General features: G+C 44.8%; 1 protein-coding gene across 1 annotated transcript in view; it reads left to right on the top strand.

Annotated features, from left to right (window-relative positions):
* grhl2b (grainyhead-like transcription factor 2b) overlaps window positions 1–19852 on the top strand; it is a 96066-nt gene that overhangs the window by 27281 nt on the left and 48933 nt on the right. Inside the window, exons 4-8 of the mRNA XM_036971234.1 lie at window positions 1638–2067; window positions 2806–2864; window positions 2989–3145; window positions 6626–6737; window positions 15649–15743. Of these exons, the coding sequence (XP_036827129.1) occupies window positions 1638–2067; window positions 2806–2864; window positions 2989–3145; window positions 6626–6737; window positions 15649–15743 (853 nt within the window). The remainder of the gene's footprint in view (window positions 1–1637; window positions 2068–2805; window positions 2865–2988; window positions 3146–6625; window positions 6738–15648; window positions 15744–19852) is intronic.

The raw sequence follows: 19852 nt of genomic DNA, 5'->3' as shown, positions 1-19852 counted from the left end.
TTGGATATGTGGGTCGTTCCACCAATTCGGTGCCTTTTGAGAAGTGTAACTTGGTGAAATAAAATGTTGGTTTCACCAACTTTTAACATTCTGTCATAAATAGCACAAGTTCAAAAAGGACTATAGTAAGTGCCTACTTAGTGCAAAATAAAATAAAATAGTTGACGATTTCATCTTAAAACAGCCATGATTCCCCTTTTTTACTGTTGAAACATCTCTAGCCTGTCTATCCATGGATAACATGATAACAAGATAACAGGGTAACAGGATAACAGGATAACATGGTAACAGGATAACAGGATAACAGGGTAACAGGGTAACAGGGTAACAGGATAACAGGATAACAGGATAACAGGGTAACAGGGTAACAGGATAACATGATAACAAGATAACAGGGTAACAGGATAACAGGATAACATGGTAACAGGATAACAGGATAACAGGGTAACAGGGTAACAGGGTAACAGGATAACAGGGTAACAGGGTAACAGGATAACAGGATAACAGGGTAACAGGGTAACAGGATAACATGGTAACAGGGTAACAGGATAACAGGGTAACAGGGTAACAGGATAACAGGGTAACAGGGTAACAGGATAACAGGGTAACAGGGTAACAGGGTAACATGATAACAGGATAACAGGATAACAGGGTAACAGGGTAACAGGGTAACAGGATAACAGGGTAACAGGGTAACAGGATAACAGGGTTGACGTGTTTTGTTCGGCCCGCTCACTTTTCCACCACAAAACATTAAAAAGATTGCTAAAAAATAGAGATGTTTAATGTTTCTTTTGAAACATTTATTTCAAAGGAATAGTTTCACCATATTAAAACGAAATTTCAGTTTAAATAAAAGGGTTGACCTGAAAATGAATGACTAATCACATGAAATAAATAATAATCTTCAGAAATTACTTTGTCAAAGCAACAATAGAACGAGGACTTTACAATGATGGTGAAACGTGAAGAAATATTTGGATGGTTGAAATCCTCCTCAAAGTGATTCAGGGTTGACAGAGGGACATGTCAAAATGCTGAATTTAGGCACTTTAGCCTATAGTCATGTAAAAATCAGATTTTGTCACGATCGTTGGAAGCATACTAGGACCAACTGGGTGTGATCTGGGTTCCACATCTTTTTATTTAAAGTAGGTGAACCACACAACAAAACAATAAACGAAATGTGACGCCAATGGCGTGCTAACAGGTAACTAACTACACATAAACAATATATCCCACACATACAAGTGAGAAAAATGCTACTTAAATATGATCCCCAATTAGAGAAAACGATTACCGGCTGCCTCTAATTGGGAATCATACAAATCACCAACATAGAAACACTGAACTAGAACCCCACATAGAAAATATAAACTAGAATTCCCCCCAGTCACGCCCTGACCTACTATACCATAGAGAAACAAATGCTCTCTAAAGTCAGCGCATGACAGATTTATTGAATTCTCCATGTGGTCTATATTAAGGCCACTTCATTTCATTTAACAGCCTTCTAAAATTAAATAAATATCAAATGGACACAAAATGCACTCTTTGGTGGAATGACCCATGTAATATGTTTCCACCAGTTCTAGTAGGTTCCACCTGAATGCTGTTCTTCTCTGATGCTGTTACAGGGGAGGCTCGGGGACCAGCATCAACGGCCAGCAGGGTGACAACATAGAGATGGTGGACAACCGAGTCCAGGTGCTGAAGTCTGTCCCGGTCAACCTGTCCCTCAACACTGACCACCTGGACAAGAGAGTCAACATGTCCCTCAACACTGACCACCTGGACAAGAGGGAGGAGTACGGGGCGGGGACGGGTGATGGACCTGGGGCTATTGCCTTGGTGAAGGCAGAGATGTATGCCCCGGTGTTCATGGGTCCTGGGGTTGGGACGGGGGTGCACTACCGAGTAGAGGGCGAGGAGCAGGAGTCAAGGGTCGTCTATGAACAGATGAGTCCGTATGTATCCGATGTGTCAACAGTTAGTCACGGAGGATACGTTAAGGAGGACCAGCGCAGCACGCCTGATGACAGCCCGTATGAAGAGGAGAGCGATGTGGTAAGAGGATGTTAGGACTTATGTGTTAAACATGTATATTCTTAAGTTATGTTAAAAGCCCAGTGCAGTCAAAAACCTGATATTCCTGTTCCACACTGAGGTTGGTATAATACTGTGACATTGTGAAAATGATGATAATGCCCATTTAGTGTAAGAGCTATTGGAATAGACTGCCACAAGTTTCAGCCTGTTTTGGTAGGATGGCGTTTTGGCTTGGCTGGTGAGACATCGCCAAGCGGTACATTGATTAATATACCAATAAGAAAGAGAGTTCCAAACCTCTCTGCCAATAACAGGTAGTTTTCTATTTCCCCTCCCCACTCAGACCACTCCCAGACAGTTCTAGATACATTCTTGCTTGAGAAATTCCTCTTTGCTATTTTTGACAATTTTTATTTAAAACATTCACAGTAAGGTACTTAATTGTTACTCAGCAATGATTTGATATTGAGATAACGGCTGTACTGGACCATAAAGCTATAACACCACAGCCAAAACTCATTACAATCACATTACAACTTAGAATGATGTGATTGCAACCTGTTTGCCCACTTGGGAAGGATACTTCCCTTTAGCAAATTGTTGATGCTGATGCCCCAATATGCTATAGAACTGGAAAAGCCAAAATGTCAGTAAATGAACCAAAGTGTTGATTAACTTCCTCTAAATGTACCATAGTTGGTTCCCCTTTCCTTGTCTGACTGACTGCCTGACACATTAATGTTTCCCCCCCAACAGAAATACCACACACCCAAGTCTATAGCACAGGAAGAGTTTATCTTCGACCAACAAGTAGTGTAAGTCACTACTCCAAACACATCCACAACATACTGTCCAATTAGACAATATACAGCATTTTTGTTGGCTGAGATATCCACCAGTCATATCTACAGACTAATCATGTGTTGTGTCTTCTAACAGGGATACGTTTCAGTACAAGCTGGAAGCCACCAGGTCACTGCGTGTGAAGCAGGGGGAGGGGCCCATGACGTACCTGAACAAGGGCCAGTTCTACGCTGTGACGCTCAGCGAGCTGGGAGCTAACAAACGCCTGAGACATCCAATCAGCAAAGTCAGGGTGAGTTGAAGAATGAGAACGAAGAATGCACATCTTTAGTACTCTGGGAACTAACTAGCACATCTTTAGTACTCTGGGAGTTAACTAGCACATATTTAGAAGTACTCTGGGAACTAACTAGCACATCTTTAGTACTCTGGGAGTTAAGTAGCACATATTTAGGAGTACGCTGGGAGTTAACTATCACATCTTTAGTACTCTGGGAGTTAACTATCACATATTTAGTACTCTGTGAATTAACTAGCACATCTTTAGTACTCTGGGAACTAACTAGCACATCTTTAGTACTCTGGGAGTTAAGTAGCACATATTTAGGAGTACTCTGGGAACTAACTAGCACATCTTTAGTACTCTGGGAACTAACTAGCACATTTTTAGTACTCTGGGAGTTAACAAGCACATCTTTAGGAGTACTCTGGGAACTAACTAGTACATCTTTAATAATATGGGATCTAACTAGCACATCTTTAGTACTCTGGGAACTAACTACCACAGTTGTAGTACTCCGGGAGTTAACTAGCACATCTTTAGTACTCTGGGAGTTAACTAGTACACCTTTAATAATCTGGGGGCTAACTAGCACATCTTTAGTACTCTGGGAGTTATCTAGCGCACCTTTAGTACTCGGGGAACTAACTAGCACATCTTTAGTAATCTGGGAACTAACTAGCACATCTTTAGTACTCTGGGAACTAACTAGCACATCTTTAGTACTCTGGGAGTTAACTAGCACATCTTTAGGAGTACTCTGGGAGTTAACTATCACATCTTTAGTACTCTGGGAGTTAACTATCACATCTTTAGTACTCTGGGAGTTAACTAGCACATATTTAGGAGTACTCTGGGAGTTAATTATCACATCTTTAGTACTCTGGGAGTTAACTAGCACCTAGGTGTCTGGTTAGACTGTACACTCTCCTTCCAGACCCACATCAAACATCTCCAATCCAAAGTTAAATCTATAATTGGCTTCCTATTTCGCAACAAAGCATCCTTCACTCATGCTGCCAAACATACCGTTGTAAAACTGACCATCCTACCAATCCTCGACTTCGGCGATGTAATTTACAAAATAGCCTCCAATACCCTACTCAACAAATTAGATGCAGTCTATCACAGTGCAATCCCTTTTGTCACCAAAGCCCCATATACTACCCACCATTGCGACCTGTACGCTCTCGTTGGCTGGCCCTCACTTCATACTCGTCGCCAAACCCACTGGCTCCATGTCATCTACAAGACCCTGCTAGGTAAAGTCCTCCCTTATCTCAGCTCGCTGGTCACCATAGCATCTCCCACCTGTAGCACACGCTCCAGCAGGTATATCTCTCTAGTCACCCCCAAAACCAATTCTTTCTTTGGCCGCCTCTCCTTCCAGTTCTCTGCTGCCAATGACTGGAACGAACTACAAAAATCTCTGAAACTGGAAACACTTATCTCCCTCACTAGCTTTAAGCACCAACTGTCAGAGCAGCTCACAGATTACTGCACCTGTACATAGCCCACCTATAATTTAGCCCAAACAACTACCTCTTTCCCTACTGTATTTATTTAATTTATTTATTTATTTTTCTCCTTTGCACCCCATTATTTTTATTTCTACTTTGCACATTCTTCCACTGTAAATCTACCATTCCGGTGTTTTACTTGCTATATTGTATTTACTTTGCCACCATTGCCTTTTTTTGCCTTTACCTCCCTTATCTCACCTCATTTGCTCACATCGTATATAGACTTGTTTATACTGTATTATTGACTGTATGTTTGTTTTACTCCATGTGTAACTCTGTGTCGTTGTATGTGTTGAACTGCTTTGCTTTATCTTGGCCAGGTCACAATTGTAAATGAGAACTTGTTCTCAACTTGCCTACCTGGTTAAATAAAGGTTAATTTAATAAAATATATATATTTTTTAGGAGTACTCTGGGAGTTAACTATCACATCTTTAGTACTCTGGGAGTTAACTAGCACATCTTTAGTACTCTGGGAACTAACTAGCACATCTTTAGTACTCTGGGAGTTAACTAGCACATCTTTAGTAGTACTCTGTGAACTAACTAGCACATCTTTAGTACTCTGGGAGATAACTAGCACATCTTTAGGAGTTCTCTGGGAGCTAACTAGCACATTGTTTTGTACTCTGGGAGCTAACTATCACATCTTTAGTACTCTGGGAGCTAACTATCACACCTTTAGTACTCTGGGAGCTAACTATCACATCTTTAGTACTCTGGGAGCTAACTATCACACCTTTAGTACTCTGGGAGCTAACTAGCACATTTTTAGTATTCTGGGAGCTAACTATCACATCTTTAGTTCTCTGGGAGCTAAAAAGCTTTTGAGTATAAAATAATGATAATTGGATTCATGTACACTGCCGTTCTAAAGTTTGGGGTCACTTAGAAGTGTCCTTGTTTTTGAAAGAAAATTACATTTTTGTCCATTAAAATAACATAAAATTGATCGGAAATACAGTGTAGACATTGTAAATGTTGTAAATGATTATTGTTGCTTGAAACAGCTGATTTTTAATGGAATATCTACATAGGTGTACGGAGGCCCATTATCAGCAACCATCACTCCTGTGTTCCAATGGCATGTTGTGTTAGCTAATCCAAGTTTATAGTTTTAAAACGCTATTTGATCATTATAAAACCCTTTTGCAATTATGTTAGCACAGCTGAAAACTGTTGTCTGATTAAAGAAGCAATAAAACTGGCCTTCTTTAAACTAGTTGAGTATCTGGAGCATCAGCATTTGTGGGTTTGATTACAGGCTCAAAATGGCCAGAAACAACAAACTGTCTTCTGAAACTCGTCAGTCTATTCTTGTTATGAGAAATGAAGGCTATTTCATGCAAGAAATTGCCAAGAAACTGAAGATGTCGTACAATGCTGTGTACTACTCCCTTCACAGATCAGCGCAAACGGGCTCTAACCAGAATAGAAAGAGGAGTGGGAGGCCCCAGTGCACAACTGAGCAAGAGGACAAGTACATTAGAGTGTCTAGTTTGAGAAACAGATGCCTCACAAGTCCTCAACTGGCAGCTTCATTAAATAGTACCCACAAAACACCAGTCTCAACGTCAACAGTGAAGAGGCAACTTCGGGATGCTGGCCTTCTAGGCAGAGTTCCAAAGAAAAAGCCTTATCTCAGACTGGCCAATTAAAATATAAGATTAAGTTTGGCAAAATAACAAATTTAGGCTTTTCTGAGGGCAAAAGTGGGTGCAACTCAATATTCGGAAGGTGTTCCTAATGTTTTATCCTCTCAGTGTATGTAGAAATAATAATGGGACCTATATATATTTTCTGGACCGCAAATAGATTTAGCCCAAAAAAGAAATAGTAAAAAACAATCTGAGTGACTCTCAGTTGAATTTCCTAATCCCGATGTGGCCCTCAAACCCAAACGTTTGCCCATCCCTGATCTACAGTAATGTTGCTAATCATCGTACTGTCTCCTATTCCTCTGACACAGAGTGTCATCATGGTGGTGTTCAGTGAAGACAAGAACAGAGACGAACAGCTGAAGTACTGGAAGTACTGGCACTCCCGCCAACACACTGCTAAACAGAGAGTACTAGACATAGGTAAGACCTGTAACTAACTAACTAACCATACTGGCACTCCTGCCAACACACTGCTAAACAGAGAGTACAAGACATAGGTAAGACCTGTAACTAACTAACTAATTAACCACACTGGCATACCCGCCAACACACTGCTAAACAGAGAGTACTAGTCATAGGTAAGACCTGTAACTAACTAACTAATTAACCATACTGGCACTCCCACCAGCACACTTTTTATAAGACTTTGGTAACTTGGTAAGAGTATAGAATTAGAGTTTGTTGAAAGTCACTCAGACCACGACATTTGGAAAGATACTACAAATTAAAGCTATATGCCTGTACGTAAACCTGTCTAAATACTGTTAGTATGGTGTCAATTTGTGTCAATTTATTGACTAGTATTGGGCAGGCCTACCACCCGTCACTGTTCCACATCCCCCTGCCTGGGCCAACCACCAGTCACTGTTCCACATCCCCCTGCCTGGGCCTACCACCAGTCACATCCCCCTGCCTGGGCATACCACCAGTCACTGTTCCACATCCCCCTGCCTGGGTCTACCACCAGTCACATCCCCCTACCTGGGCCTACAACCAGTCACATCCCCCTGCCTGGGCCTACCACCAGTCACTGTCCCACATCCTCCTGCCTGGGCCTACCACCAGTCAAATCCCCCTGCCTTGGCCTACCACCAGTCACATCCCCCTGCCTGGGACTACCACCAGTCACATCCCCCTTCCTGGGCCTACAACCAGTCACATACCCATGCCTGGGCCTACCACAAGTCACATCCCCCTGCCTGGGACTGCCACCAGTCACTGTTCCACATCCCCCTGCCTGGGCCTACCACCAGTCACTGTTCCACATCCCCCTGCCTGGGCCTACAACCAGTCACATCCCCCTGCCTGGGACTGCCACCAGTCACTGTTCCACATCCCCCTGCCTGGGCCTACCACCAGTCACTGTTCCACATCCCCCTGCCTGGGCCTACAACCAGTCACATCCCCCTGCCTGGGCCTACAACCAGTCACTGTTCCACATCCCCCTGCCTGGGCCTACCACCAGTCACTGTTCCACATACCCCTGCCTGGGCCTACCACAAGTCACATCCCCCTGCCTGGGCCTGCCACCAGTCACTGTTCCACATCCCCCTGCATGGGCCTACCAGCAGTCACATCCCCCTGCCTGGGCCTACCACCAGTCACATCCCCCTGCCTGGGACTACCACCAGTCACTTCCCCCTGCATGGGCCTACCACCAGTCACATCCCCCTGCCTGGGTCTACCACCAGTCACATCCCCCTACCTGGGCCTACAACCAGTCACATCCCCCTGCCTGGGCCTACCACCAGTCACTGTCCCACATCCTCCTGCCTGGGCCTACCACCAGTCAAATCCCCCTGCCTAGGCCTACCACCAGTTATATTCCCCTGCCTGGGCCTACAACCAGTCACATCCCCCTGCCTGGCCCTACAACCAGTCACTGTTCCACATACCCCTGCCTGGGCCTACCACAAGTCACATCCCCTTGCCTGGGCCTGCCACCAGTCACTGTTCCACATCCCCCTGCTTGGGCCTACCACCCGTCACTGTTCCACATCCCCCTGCCTGGGCCTACCACCAGTCACATCCCCCTGCCTGGGCCTACCACCAGTCACATACCCCTGTCTGGGCCTAGCACCAGTCACATACCCCTGCCTGGGCCTACCACCAGTCACATCCCCCTGCCTGAGCCTCCCACCAGTCACATCCCCCTGCCTGGGCCTACCACCAGTCACTGTTCCACAGAGAGAGATCTCCTTCATACCCCTCCTCCTCACCTCCTCTCTTCTCCCTTTCATATCCCTCCTCCTCACCTCCTCTCTTCTCACTTTCATATCCCTCCTCCTCACCTCCTCTCTTCTCCCTTTCATATCCCTCCTCTCCGTTGTGCTGTTGAGGGGCATTAATTCAGTTAATGACTGGGTGTTGTTAGTCCCGCATAGTTACGTAGATAATTAACATTTCCTGGGGGATTGTAGTGAAAGGAGAAGCATGCCTCTCATTCGTGGTTCTATTGCTTAATTTTGCACATTCTAAAATGACAAGTGGATGTTTATTTTTTTTTAAATGTATTTTAGTTAGTCACAGTTTTTACTGACAAACATTTCGCAATTATCAGTCGGTGTATTTGAATGTGAACCATTTCTCTCCAGTCATGTTGAGTGAGTCTGACTGAGAGGCATGAAGGATCTGTTCCACATGGCAAGCTGCGACCTGCAGAGAGAGGCTGAGAAGCAGCAGTGGTGGTATGTAAGGTGGGAGAATCAGGGCAGATGGGAGAAATGCATGGCTTGTTTGGACAGAGAGAGGAATGCCTCAGCCAGCCAGTGTACCTTTCTGTGTTGTACCTCTCTGACTGAGGCCTGAGGTGCTGAAAGGGTGATGTTATGCTCAGAGACTGATATTAAGTCTAGTAAATTAATATGTGGGATGTGTTTGTTACATGTCTAAACAATTGACATGATTTAGTGACATGATTTAGCAGTTGGTTGTCTGTTGTTGTTTTATCATAATATCAACAGAATATCACAATGCACTTTTCCCATTTGCCCCAGTCCTGTCGTGTCTGTCAAGGCAGCATATAATTTGCTTTTCACTCTAGGCCTCAGATATGACAGATATATGCATATCATCCAGACAGTGTATTACTCAATGAGGAAGTGAGCGGTTATTTAGTCTGAAACCACTTGTTGAATGAATAAAGTCAACTTGGAAAAGCTGTTTAATTAATAAGAGAAACTACAACTATTTCACCTCAATGTATTGTTGGAAATCAGACCTATAGTGATCCTGATATCATTTCATGTCAATGTAATACCTTTGTTGTGAATGTGGTACATTTGTCAAAGAACATAGAGGAAGTTGATGGAAATGCCTTGGATTATATTACGGGACATTTTCCTTCTCCGCTTCAGTTGGGTCCTCCTGATGTGAAGGAGGTAATTGGTAGCTTAAAGATGTCAGCAGCAGGTCATGATGAGATTGGTTTCCTCTTTGTTGAAATCAGTGTCTTCCTCGATCACTGAGCCTCTATTCACCAAATGTATGCAAACTGGTATTGTTCCTAAAGATTTGAAAATGAGTTATCCACCACTATAAATCTGGGGATCCAAGATCTTTCACAAATTATCGCCCAATATCTGTACTATGTTTTTCTAAAATCCTAGAAAAATAGTTGCATAAGAGAATGTTAAACATTTTTAAGCAACACTGTATTATGGTTTTGGTAAAAATTACTCCTCCTCTTTTGCAACTTGTGGATAAAAATCTTTAAAGCCGTGAACATCAATGAATGCACTCTAGGCATCTATTTAGATTTATCCAAAGCGTTTGACACGGTTGATCATGAAATATTACTTAGTAAATTACATTATTATGTTTTTCATGATTATGCATATAATTGGTTAAATAGTTATGTTTATATTAGAGAACAATGTGTTTTTGCAAACGGCTGTGCATCTACCAGGGCCAAGATATAAATGCATTTAATAAAAAAGAGAAAGAATCTCAATTGGTGGGAATGAAATAGAACAAGTCACATCCACTAGATTCCAGGGAGTTGTAATTGATGAAAAGTTGTCCTGAAAAAAATCATATTCAATTTGTCTGTAGCAAAGTAATGAAATCTGTTGGTATCGTCATAAAGATCAATTGTTTGGTTCATCAGGCTTGCTTCCTAACTCTATACTGTAGCTTAATTTACCCACATGTCATTGTGTCTGTGTGGGGTGGGGGTTTAGGCTAACCTGACCCTGAAGGATTAGTAGCAGAAGAGGAGAGAGGTGACCCCCTGGTCAAATGACAAATAGTAAACTGTAGTACAGGCCAGGTCTGGTCTGGATAGTGGCAGCAGCAGGGAGCAGGGAGTTGTAACATGACACCACCAGGCTAGGCTGGGATTTGAATAGCAGTTGGTTCAGGATTGTTCCCTGGCTCTGCCTGGAGGCTTGGAGGCCTGAGGCTGTGTGTGTCATGGGACCTGGGATTTGAATGGATCTATTTAACGGAGAACTAACGGACGAGGACCAGGATGCAACCTGCCTGACTGCCTGGCTGACTGACTGGCTGTGCACCTGTGAAAACCTGGAATGGAGTGGGGAGTGGAGTGACATGGCCAGGCTTTGACTTATTATTCCGTTTATCTCCTAGTGGGGAAAAGGGCTTCATGCGTATCAGAATCTGAATGATCGGCTAAGAAAAGCCAACTGACATTTACTCCTGAAGTGCTGACCTGTTGCACCCTCTACAACCACTGTGATTATTATTATTTGACCATGCAGGTAATTTATGAACATTTGAACATATTGGCCATGTTCTGTTATAATCTCCACCCGGCACAGCCAGAAGAGGACTGGCCACCCCTCATAGCCTGGTTCCTCTCTAGGTTTCTTCCTAGGTTTTGGCCTTTCTAGAGAGTTTTTCCTAGCCACCGTGCTTCTACACCTGCATTGCTTGCTGTTTGGGGTTTTAGGCTGGGTTTCTGTATAGCACTTTGAGATATCAGCTGATGTAAGAAGGGCTTTATAAATACATTTGATTGATTGATTGATCTCCATCTCACTGAGCCAGCCGGGAGGCCTGGTTTAAAGACCCGAGTAAAACATGTACAGCTGTCACATATGTTAAAATACTTGAGATGCACTTAATGCAATTTGCTTGGTACAGTGGAACCAATTGAATAGTCCCAAAAGTGCAATAAATAAATTACTCCTCAAATACTCTAATAAATATGAAAAAGTATTTGTCATATGGTTTGAAGCGGTTAAGAGGCTTGGTTTGCCGGCGGTAGAGGATTATTTGGAGGTGGAAGGGTAAAGGGATTTTTGGGGTAGATAAAGGGATAGAGAGGTTAGGTAATATAGAGGCAGTTTTGGGGGTAGATGGTGGGATAGAGAAGTTAGGTTATATAGAGGGGTAGAGGGGGTTTTGGGGGTAGAGAGGTTAGGTAATGTAGAGGGGTTAAATGCAATGTTCCCTCTATTTTCTTTCGTCACTGAGCAGATTTCAGATCTGGTGAGCGCAAACTTGAACTTTGTGAAAATTATGGTCTTCAATGTAGGCCTCATTCCATGAGACTTTTGAAAAAAACATGAAGGGCTTGGCATGAACCTTTATCCACTCAGACAAGGAGGTGATGGAAAATGTTGTTGTGTTGTTTGATGCAAGAAAACACTTTAAAAAATAAAATGCATCATTATTCATATACCATTATTACAGAGAATCAGACAAATTATGCTACCCTCTACATATTGGCTACTTAGCTTATTCAAGACTGCCTCAAAATACAACACTTGCACATAGGCCTACTGCAGCTCTGATTGGTAATGCCGCACTGGTATGTGTGGGCTGAGTGGTGCATATCAATGCAATAGAATCCTACTCAGATGTGTTCTGCCTACAACAACATCTCTGATATTTATTCTGCTTGGCAGTCCCGGTGGAGCTGCACGGCAGTCTCAGGGTAACTGCGCGCCCGCACAAGTGCGCAGTTTAGAGGGAACATTAGTTAGATGGGGTTTTGGGGGTAGAAGGGTTTTGGGGTAGAGTGGATAGAAGGGATTTTGGGGTAGGTAGAGTTTTGGGAGGAGACGGGTTTTGGGCGGGAAGAGGAATTTTTGGAGGTAGAGAGGTTTTGGGGGTATAGGGGTTTTAAGGTAGAGAGGTTTAGGGGTACTGAGATTTTGGGGTGTAGAGGAGTTTTGGGGGGTAGAGGAAATTTGGGGTTAGAGAGGTTTGGGGGTAGATGGGTTTGGGGAGGGTTGGGTGTAGAGGGGATAGAGGGGGTTTAGGGGTGGAGAGGTTTTGAGGGTAGAGGGGTTTAGAGTGGTAGTTGAACTGACATGTCCTGGGTTAATAGTGGTAGTTGAACTGACATGTCCTGGGGTAATAGTGGTAGATGAACTGACATGTCCTGGGGTAATAGTGGTAGTTGAACTGACATGTCCTGCGGTAATAGTGGTAGATGAACTGACATGTCCTGGGGTAATAGTGGTAGATGAACTGACATGTCCTGGGGTAATAGTGGTAGATGAACTGACATGTCCTGGGGTAATAGTGGTAGATGAACTGACATGTCCTGGGGTAATAGTGGTAGATAAACTGACAAGTCCTGGGGTAATAGTGGTAGATGAACTGACATGTCCTGGGGTAATAGTGGTAGATGAACTGACATGTCCTGGGGTAATAGTGGTAGATGAACTGACATGTCCTGGGGTAATAGTGGTAGATGAACTGACATGTCCTGGGGTAATAGTGGTAGATGAACTGACATGTCCTGGGGTAATAGTGGTAGATGAACTGACATGTCCTGGGGTAATAGTGGTAGATGAACTGACATGTCCTGGGGTAATAGTGGTAGATGAACTGACATGTCCTGGGGTAATAGTGGTAGATGAACTGACATGTCCCGGGGTAATAGTGGTAGATGAACTGACATGTCCTGGGGTAATAGTGGTAGATGAACTGACATGTCCTGGGGTAATAGTGGTAGATGAACTGACATGTCCTGGGGTAATAGTGGTAGATGAACTGACATGTCCTGGGGTAATAGTGGTAGATGAACTGACATGTCCTGGGGTAATAGTGGTAGATGAAATAAGAATAGCCTCCTGTATTTACCAGTGCTTTGTTTTGAAGGCAGGGAGTTTGTTTACATTGCCAGATAGGAGATATCAAGAACTTGCTGTTTGATACCACAGAGTTCCTAATCAGCCTGAACAATGGCTTCCTGTTTTAGCTGATAACAACTTTATCATATTGGCCTGTGCATATGTTTATAGTGGTTTCAGATAGAGTTGGTGTGGGGTTTTCTGCGATAGCCACTTGTTGTTTTAATAAAAGAAAACCACTTGTCAAATTTGAACTAACAAGACCTACTGTTGAAGTCGGAAGTTTACACACACTTAGGTTGGAGTCATTAAAACTCATTTTTCAACCACTCCACAAATTTCTTGTTGACAAACTATAGTTTTGGCAAGTCAGTTAGGAGATCTACTTTGTGCATGACACAAGTCATTTTTCCAACAATTGTTTACAGAGAGATTATTTCATTTATAATTCACTGTATCACAATTTCAGTGGGTCAGACGTTTACATACACAGCTTGGAAAATTCCAGAAAATTATGTCATGGCTTAGAAGTTTCTGATAGGCTAATTGACATAATTTGAGTCAATTGGAGGTGTACCTGTGGATGTATTTCAAGGCCTACCTTCAAAGTCAGTTCCTCTTTGCTTGAGAAAATCAAAAGAAATCAGCCAAGACCTCATGAAAAAAATTGTAGACCTCCACAAGTCTGGTTCATCCTTGGGAGCAATTTCCAAACGCATGAAGGTACCACGTTCATCTGTACAAACAATAGTATGCAAGTATAAACACCATGGGACCACGCAGCCGTCATACAGCTCAGGAAGGAGACGTGTTCTGTCTCCTAGAGATGAACGTACTTTGGTAATATGGTAAAATCGCAGATCAATCCAAGAACAACAGCAAGGAACCCTGTGAAGATGCCGGAGGAAACGGGTACAAAGTATCTATATCCACAGTAAAACAAGTCCTATATCGACATAACCTGAAAGGTTGCTTATCAAGGAAGAAGCCACTGCTCCAAAACCGCCATAAAAAAGGCAAACTACGGTTTGCAACTGCACATGGGGACAAAGATTGTACTTTTTGGAGAAATGTAACAAAAATAGAACTGTTTGACCATAATGGCCGTCGTTACGTTTGGAGGAATAAGGGGGAGGCTTTGCTGCAGGAGTGGTGGATATATTGAAGCAGCATCTCAAGACATCAGTCAGGAAGTTAAAGTTTGGTCGCAAATGGGTCTTCCAAATGGACAATGACCCCAAACATACTTCCAAAGTTGTGGCAAAATTGCTTAAGGACAACAAAGTCAAGGTAATGGAGTGGCCATCACAATGCCCTGACCTCAATCCTACAGAAAATGTGGGGGCAGAACTGAAAAAGCGTGTGCGAGCAAGGAGGCCTACACACCTGACTCAGTTACACCAGCTCTGTCAAGAGGAATGGGCCAAAATTCGCCAAACTTATTGTGGGATGCTTGTGGAAGGCTACCCAAAATGTTTGACACAAGTTAAACAATTTAAAGGCAATGCTACCAAATTCTAATTGAGTCTATGTAAACTTCTGACCCACTGGGAATGTGATGAAAGACACAAAAGCTGAAGAAAATATTTATCTCTGCTGTTATTCTGACATTTCATATTCTTCACAAAATAAAACAGGGAATTTCTGCTAAGATTAAATGTCAGGAATTGTGAAAAACTGAGTTTAAATGTATATCGCTAAGGTGTATGTAAACTTCCGACTTCAACTGTAGATATGTTTGATGATAGAGTGGAATAATATTTTTCCTCCACCATTTATATGTTCATCCTGCATTTCTTCTCATTGACTCTCAAAACTTCAGCTGGGTGGAAGGTTGAGCATGTGTTGTGAGAATTAATCCCATCTGACCTTCCATTCTGTTCCCTCCTCTCCTTTGCTCTTTCTCTCCTCTCATCCTTCCTTCCCTTCATCCCCCTTCCCCCCTTCCCTCCTTCTCTCCTTCCCTCCTTCCCTCCATCCCTCCTTCTCTAAGTCCCTGTGTCCTTCCTTTCTTCCCTCCTCTCATCTCTCCTTCCCTCCATCCCTCCTTCCCTCCATCCCTCCTTCTCTCCATCCCTCCTTCCCTCCATCCCTCCTTCCCTCCATCCCTCCTTCCCTCCTTCCCTCCTTCCCTCCTTCCCTCCTTCCTTCTCTACATCCCTCCTACCCTCCATCCCTCCTTCCCTCCTTCCCTCCTTCCCTCCATCCCTCCTTCCCTCCTTCTCTCCTTCCCTCCTTCTCTCCTTCCCTCCTTCCTTCTCTACATCCCTCCTACCCTCCAGCGGACTATAAGGAGAGCTTCAACACCATCGGTAACATTGAGGAGATAGCCTACAACGCTGTCTCCTTCACCTGGGATGTGAACGAAGAGGCCAAGGTAAAAACAACATGGGCAGCATAGAGTATTTGAGGTTTAAAATGACTTCTGAAGTTTGTAATTTTCATATAGAAATTTCTGACTTGATTTAAAAAACATAAAAATCTGTGGGTGTTACTAGAACGTGTCATTGTGTGTGTTATTATGTCATTGTGTGTGTTATTATAACATGTCATTGTGTGTGTTATTACAACGTGTCATTGTGTGTGGATTTTTGTATTATACTAATTCGATTTCCGCTGGGGCACGACCATCGACCTCTACAATCTAGACCAGGTCCACAGAGTAAAGTGTGACAATTAACCTACAATACAATATCACCGTACCCACAGTCCCCAACATCCACACACACATAGTCTCTACAGTCCCCACAGTCCCCAACATCCACACACACATAGTCTCTACAGTCCACACAGTCCCCAAAGTCCACACACACATAGTCCACACAGTCCCCAAAGGCCCCACATTCCACCAGTCCACACAGTCCACCCACAAATATCCCCACAATCCCCAGAGTCCACACACACATACTGTCCAAAGTCCCCACAGTCCACACATAGTCCCCACATAGTCCCCAAAGTCTCCACAGTCCCCGCAGTTCCATGGTCCACACAGTCCCAACAGTCCCCACAGTCCCCACATTCCCATGGTCCCCACAGTCCCCACAGTCCCATGGTCCCCACAGTCCCACAGTCCCCACAGTCCCCACATAGTCCCCACAGTCCCCAACATAGTCCCCCCATTGTCCACATATAGTCCCTACAGTCCCATATTCCGAACAGTCCTCACAGTCCCATGGTCCCCACATAGTCCCCACAGTCCCATAGTCCCCACAGTCCCATGGTGCCCACATTGTCCCCACAGTCCCATAGTCCCCACATAGTCCCCACAGTCCCATTGTCCCCACAGTCCCCACAGTCCCATGGTCCCCACAGTCCCCACAGTCCCCACATTCCCATGGTCCCCACAGTCCCCACAGTCTCACAGACCCGTGGTCCCCACAGTCCCCACAGTCCCCACAGTCCCATGGTCCCCACAGTCCCACAGTCCCCACATAGTCCCCACATAGTCCCCACACAGTCCCCAACATAGTCCCCTCATTGTCCCCACATAGTCCCCACAGTCCCATAGTCCCATGGTCCCCACATAGTCCCCACACTCCCATAGTCTCCACAGTCCCCACAGTCCCCACAGTCCCATGGTCCCCACATTGTCCCCACAGTCCCATAGTCCCCACATAGTCCCCACAGTCCCATTGTCCCCACAGTCCCATGGTCCCCACATAGTCCCCACAGTCCCATGGGGCGGCAGGGTAGCCTAGTGGTTAGAGCATTGGACTAGCCACTGGAAGGTTGCAAGTTCAAACCCCCCAGCTGACAAGGTACAAATCTGTCGTTCTGCCCCCGAACAGGCAGTTAACCCACTGTTCCTAGACCAGTTAGCCCACTGTTCCTAGACCAGTTAACCCACTGTTCCTAGGCCGTCATTGAAGATAAGAATTTCTTCTTAACTGACGTGCCTGGTTAAATAAAGGTAAAAAAATTAAAATAGTCCCCACAGTCCCATGGTCAAATCAAATCAAATGTATTTATATAGCCCTTCGTACATCAGCTGATATCTCAAAGTGCTGTACAGAAACCCAGCCTAAAACCCCAAACGGTTAACCCACTGTTAACCCACTGCAATGCAGGTGTAGAAGCACGGTGGCTAGGAAAAACTCCCTAGAAAGGCCAAAACCTAGGAAGAAACCTAGAGAGGAACCAGGCTATGTGGGGTGGCCAGTCCTCTTCTGGCTGTGCCGGGTGGAGATTATAACAGAACATGGCCAAGATGTTCAAATGTTCATAAATGACCAGCATGGTCGAATAATAATAAGGCAGAACAGTTGAAACTGGAGCAGCAGCACGGTCAGGTGGACTGGGGACAGCAAGGAGTCATCATGTCAGGTAGTCCTGGGGCATGGTCCTAGGGCTCAGGTCAGTTGAAACTGGAGCAGCAGCACGGCCAGGTGGACTGGGGACAGCAAGGAGTCATCATGTCAGGTAGTCCTGGGGCATGGTTCTAGGGCTCAGGTCCTCCGAGAGAGAGAAAGAAAGAGAGAAGAAGAGAATTAGAGAACGCACACTTAGATTCACACAGGACACCGAATAGGACAGGAGAAGTACTCCAGATATAACAAACTGACCCCAGCCCCCCGACACATAAACTACTGCAGCATAAATACTGGAGGCTGAGACAGGAGGGGTCAGGAGACACTGTGGCCCCATCCGAGGACACCCTCGGACAGGGCCAAAGAGGAAGGATATAACCCCACCCACTTTGCCAAAGCACAGCCCCCACACCACTAGAGGGATATCTGGTCCCAACATAGTCCCAACATAGTCCCCACAGTCCCATGGTCCCCACATTGTCCCCACACAGTCCCCATAGTCCACACAGTCCCCACAGTCCCCACATAGTCCCCACAGTCCACACACACACATTGTGGGTCCACACCCACAACTCTTTGTTTGTTTTGCCCTCTCTTCTGCGAAGCTACACCAAATGACCAAAAGTATGTGGACACCTGCTATTTGAACATCTCATTCCAAAATCATGGGCATTAATATGGAGTTGGTCCCCTCTTTGCTGCTATAACAGCCACAACTCTTCTGGGAAGGCATTAATATGGAGTTGGTCCCCACTTTGCAGCTATAACAGCCTCCACTCTTCTGGGAAGGCATTAATATGGAGTTGGTCCCCACTTTGCTGCTATAACAGCCACAACTCTTCTGGGAAGGCATTAATATGGAGTTGGTCCCCCCTTTGCAGCTATAACAGCCTCCACTCTTCTGGGAAGGCTTTCCACTAGATGTTGGAACATTGCTGCTGGGACATGCTTCCACTAAGCCCCAAGAGCATTAGTGAGGTCGGGCACTGATGTTGGGTGATTAGGCCTGGCTCGCAGTCAGCATTGCAATTCATCCCAAAGGTGTTCGATGCGGTTGAGGTCAGGGCTCTGTACAGACCTGTCAAGTTCATCCACACCGTTCTTGACAAACCAATTCTGTATGGACCTTGCTTTGTGCACGGGGCATTGCCATGCTGAAACAGGAAAGGGCCTTCCCCAAACTGTTGCCACAAAGTTGGAAGCACAGAACTGTCTAGAATGTCATTGTATGCTGTAGCATTATGCTTTCCTTTCACTGGAACTGAGCGGCCTAGTCCTACACATGAAAAACAGCCCAGGCCATTATTCCTCCTCCTTCACCAAACTTTACAGTTGGCTATATGCCTTCGGGCAGGTAGCGTTCTCCTGGCATCTGCCAAACCCAGATTCGTCCATCGGATTGCCAGATGGTAAAGGATGATTCATCATTCCAGAGAACGCAAAGGCAGCGAGATTTACACCACTCCAGCCGACGTGATGATGATCTTAGGCTTGTGTGCGGCTGCTTGGCCATGGAAACCCATTTCATGAAGCTCCCGACGAACAGTTATTGTGCTGACGTTGCATCCAGAGACAGTTTGGAACTCGGTAGTGACTGTTGCGACCAGGACAGACTATTTTTACGCTTTATGTGCTAAACACTCAGCGGTCCCGTTCTATGAGCTTGTGTGGCCTTCCACTTCGTGGCTGAGCTGTTGTTCTCCTAGACATTTCCACTTCACAATAACAGCCCTTACAGTTGACCAGAGCAGCTCTAGCAGGGCAGAAATGTGACAAACTAACAATGCTGGAAAGGTGGCATCGTATGACGGTTCCACGTTGAAAGTCACTGAGCTCTTCAGTGAGGCCATTCTACTGTTAATATTTGTCTATGAAGATTGCATGCCTGTGTGCTCTTTTAATCACCTGTCAGCAATGGGTGTGGCTTAAAATAGCCGAATCAACTCATTTGAAGGGGTGTCCACATACATTTGTATATATAGTGTAGGGACACACAGACACACATGTTCCACGTAAGTGTAGGGAGCCTGCAGCAACACACTGACCCAGTCTGTCTGTCTGTCTGTCTGTCTGCCTCTCTCTCTCTCTCTCTCTCTCTCTCTCTCTCTGTCTCTCTATCTCTCTCTCTCTCTCTCTCGCTCTCTCTCTCTCTCGTTCAGTCTCTCGCTCGCTCTCTCTC

Source organism: Oncorhynchus mykiss, chromosome 32, assembly GCF_013265735.2.
Source record: "Oncorhynchus mykiss isolate Arlee chromosome 32, USDA_OmykA_1.1, whole genome shotgun sequence".
Taxonomy (NCBI): Eukaryota; Metazoa; Chordata; class Actinopteri; order Salmoniformes; family Salmonidae; genus Oncorhynchus; species Oncorhynchus mykiss.
This window is presented reverse-complemented; position numbering and strand designations above follow the sequence as displayed.